The sequence below is a fragment of the Gigantopelta aegis genome, unplaced genomic scaffold (assembly GCF_016097555.1).
Source record: "Gigantopelta aegis isolate Gae_Host unplaced genomic scaffold, Gae_host_genome ctg4627_pilon_pilon, whole genome shotgun sequence".
In the NCBI taxonomy this organism is placed as follows: domain Eukaryota; kingdom Metazoa; phylum Mollusca; class Gastropoda; order Neomphalida; family Peltospiridae; genus Gigantopelta; species Gigantopelta aegis.
Genome location: NW_024533959.1, coordinates 20583 through 24842, shown reverse-complemented (window position 1 = coordinate 24842; position 4260 = coordinate 20583). Strand labels below are relative to the sequence as shown.

The following is a 4260-nucleotide window of genomic DNA, read 5'->3' as shown; positions in this document are numbered from 1 at the left end:
AATAATAATATAAGAGAAAAATACCTATGAGGAACTTATTAGTAATTCAGGTATATTCAGAATTTGAAAACTTAGTACATATATAATTTCGTTATGAATAGAGTGCAGTTACAGATAGTGAAACACAAATAAGTTCTGAACCAATAATTCAGTAATCATTTAAAAGCAATCACATCTTATTAAATGCACAAAATTAATCCCAGAAAAGCACTTCAAGCGTGGACGATTTTATCAACCACACCTACTCAACTAATTTTTGTCGAGAAACTCTCATCAGTTAACAGAAAATAGAACTTTGAGTATACTGTTGTAGCTCAGTCAGTACTTGATAGCAACGACCATAGTTCTCTTGCTCAGCTTTGTTCTTCAAGGAGTTTTGAGGGAACTGGATGAATTTACATGATACTTGTCCGCGCACCCATGCTTCCGATTTTTTTGAAAAGACTGTCCCTGCTCAGAGGAGCTTTCTGAATTTTTTTATAATTCCTTAAATGTGTTTTGATAACAGCGAAATTAATTTCAGTATTTTAGAAATGCCAATTCTCTGGTAGTTTATCCTGCTAGATACGGCCGAAAGTGATATGTCCGTTTTTGTGTATTTACTCTAATTAGACAATAACTCAATAATATAGGATACGAGTTTTGCGGTATATGTTTGACTAAATCCTTACAATACTGACATTGGTAAGCTAGGTTTATCACCAGTGTGTACACGAATATGAGTTTGGAGATTACTATAATTACTAAATCCTTTTCCACATTTCTGACATTGGAGAGGTTTATCACTAGTGTGATAAAATTTCTGGATAATGATCTAGGTAAATTTAAAAGTTTATTACAGTTTTTTAAATATACTAGCATTATCGGCTCTCCAACATAGACAAAATAGTCATGCTATCCCTGTAGAATATTATTATTATAGAATGAAATATAACAAGTTTATATTTTTATAAAACTAAAATATAGCAACCATTTATTGTCTTAGGATAAATATTGCAAGCAATTTATTATCCTAGGATAATCCGACAAAAGTTTTATGTCCTAGGATAAATTTTGTGCTGGTAGGACAAACTCCTGCAGCAATATCTTATCCGAGGATATAAATTTTGCAATATTTTATCAGATGGGACAAATTTTAGGTAGGATAATAATGGTCATGACAAAACAATTTACATCCACTTTAAATGTATAAGAAGCACTGTTATCATTAGTTAGAGATGTTGACTTCACTTACTCCACTCTGGAACTTTGGGTCTAGTCTAGTGTTGTTTTAGGAGTTTTAGTTTTAGTAAAGTTAAACAAAAATTAGTTATAGTTAAAGTTAGGTCTATTTTAGTTTTAGTCAAAGTTCTCTTCCACTGGCAAATGTGCTCGGTCCATGTGCAGAACATGTGCTTCTATAGTTAATAATGTTGCAAGTGCCATTGACACTATGTAAACTTACAAACTTAATATCACTTAGCACACCTATTATACATCACTAATCACTTCCTGTAGCAGTTAGTACACCTGTAGGTGTGGTAAGTGAAGTGAAGCATGCATGGGTATAGGTGTGGCTACAAAACCTCTATGTTCACTAAAATTGTCAAAACATTTTAGTTCTAGTTTAGTTATAGTATGCTTACTTGAAATAATTTTAGTTATAGTTATAGTTAGTTAACTAAATTATAAAAGTGTTTACTAAAATAGTTATAGTTATAGTTATAGTTAACTAAAACACCACTAGTCTAGTCACCCTGGAACTGCTTTAACTTCTCTAGACCTATATTTTCCATTGTTTTTGTGTAGTGTTGTTACTATAGTAACTTAATAAAGTGATAATGAAAAATAATTAGCAAAAGTAGTTAACTGTTTTTGAGATGAATACCAAGATGACTTTGGAGACTACCATTCTGACTAAATCCTTTTCCACATTACTGACATTGGTAAGGTTTATCACTGGTGTGTATACGAAGATGATTTTTGAGATGACTGCTTTGATTAAATTTTTTTTCCACAGTACTGACATTGGTAAGGTTTATCACCAGTGTGAATACGTAAATGAGTTTGAAGATGACTTTTTTGAATAAATCCTTTTCTACAGTACTGACATTGGTGAGGTTTATCACCAGTGTGTATCCGAAGATGATTTTTAAGATTACCGTTATGACTAAATCCTTTTCCACAGTACTGACAGTGGTAAGGTTTATCACCAGTGTGTATCTGAAGATGATTTTTTAAGATTACCATTATGACTAAATCCTTTTCCACAGTACTGACATTGGTAAGGTTTATCACCAGTGTGTATACGAAGATGAATTTGGAGATGATAGCTTTGATTAAATCCTTTTCCACAGTACTGACATCGGTAAGGTTTATCACCAGTGTGTATACGAACATGAGTTTGGAGACTACTATTCCGATTAAATTCTTTTCCACAGTACTGACATTGGTAAGGTTTATAACCAGTGTGTATATGAAGATGACTTTGGAGACTACCATTCTGACTAAATTCTTTTCCGCAGTACTGACATTGGTACGGTTTATCACCAGTGTGTATACGAAGATGAGTTTTGAGATTACTGCTTTGATTAAATCCTTTCCTACAGTACTGACATTGGTAAGGTTTATCACCAGTGTGTATACTAAGATGTCTTCTTAATAATGACTGAAACAGAAATTTCTTTCCACAATAATCACAAATGTTAGTTGTTTTTCCAACTACCAGTTCATCATGGAAACGAGCCCCTTTTTTTGATTTTCTTCTTTTACATTAAATAGCTCATGTTTACGAATGTGGTCTTGTAATTGATACAATTCACAAAAACTTTCTTGACATTTTTGACAAGTAAAACATTGAGGATTAGCAGAAAGACAGTTAGGATTACGTTGAAGATGCAAATCAAAATTAGATTTCAAAACAAAACTACTTCCACAATTTTTGCAGTTATAAAGTTGACAACCATCTAAAAATGGATAGTTAAGTTATTTCTGTCCAAACAATTACTCTACCTTCTTCAAAACTAATTTTAATCCCAAGTTCTCTTGCATATTGTTCACCATACCATACATAGAGTTCATTACCAGGATAGATATGCTTGAATGAACGATAATAGATGTTACCATAATACTGAAAAGCTACTAAATTCTGCTCATCTTCATTGCGAGCACAGTTAATAAATCGTAACCAATTACTTTCCTTATCTGATTGACCATCAATATAATATGACTCCTCTCCAAAATGTTTACCTGAAAAAATTAAAATAATTAATTCTTTTTATTACTTTATTACAGTACCTCCCACATGTAGTTAGTATCTTCTCCTTCAGTCAGCTCTTCTTTTAACACTCTCTTTCCTTCATAAGGACCAAATCTAACTCTACGAGGTATAAACTGTGTAGCAAAAAACACCTAGACCAGCATTGGGTATCTTAGAAGGTTTAACAGTTAATTCAGCTGGAACAAATATACTAGTGTATTGTAGAGATGCTTCATCATGACCACTAGAAGGATCTAGAGTCAGTAAGGGTCCATGAACAGGACAATCACCATGATGAAATTCCTCACAGTCCTCACAAACTAGTAACAAAAGTTGTAGAAGTAACCAATTCATTCTCAACTTACAGAGATATTCATCTTCATCAGATAGTTCATCTTCTCTGTATTCTTTTTGGCGACTTAATCTCATAGAATATCTTTCACTAACTGGACACTGAGGTACATCACCACTGTATTAAGAAAACAACATCAGCAATACTGATATAATCTAACTTACACATCTTCAATATCAAATCCTTCAAAGTCTTCATATTGTTCAATATTATCATCTCCAAATAACTCAAAAAACTCATTAGACAACTTGTAATCAAGGCTCTCAAATGAAGGCTCCTCCCCTTTATAAATTGGTAATATTTTCTTTTGTTGTGGTTTTTGCTGTTTCAAGATATTCATATGTTGATGATCCTAACATTGATAGGGATAGCCCAACATTACAGTTATATCAAATACTTACCACATGTTCTGCAATATCACATAAAGGGACTGTCACTGCAGTCTCAACTACTGGAACTAAACACAATAAAATGACATTCATATTTAATTTACAAGTTTATTACCTCTTGTGATATTATTTGTTTTTTCTTCATCACACAAGTCTCTAGAGCAGGTACCCATTCATCTCCACTATCACTGCTACTATTACTACAATTACTATATCGTCTCCTTTTCCTAGTTCTACTCTTGTTTTGGTACTTGTCATCTAAACCTACACAATCTTATGAC

At 32.5% G+C, this 4260-nt stretch overlaps 1 protein-coding gene across 1 annotated transcript; it reads right to left on the bottom strand.

The window, feature by feature from the left end:
- Nucleotides 1–1921: 1921 nt before the first annotated feature.
- Nucleotides 1922–3996, bottom strand: LOC121392831 (histone-lysine N-methyltransferase set-17-like; the record flags this gene model as incomplete). Its single annotated transcript, XM_041523893.1, is given in 5 exon segments — nt 1922–1967; nt 1969–1974; nt 2987–3228; nt 3604–3707; nt 3992–3996. Coding segments are annotated over 5 exon segments (403 nt in total), but the record flags the coding sequence as incomplete, so codon positions are not given.
- Nucleotides 3997–4260: the final 264 nt, after the last annotated feature.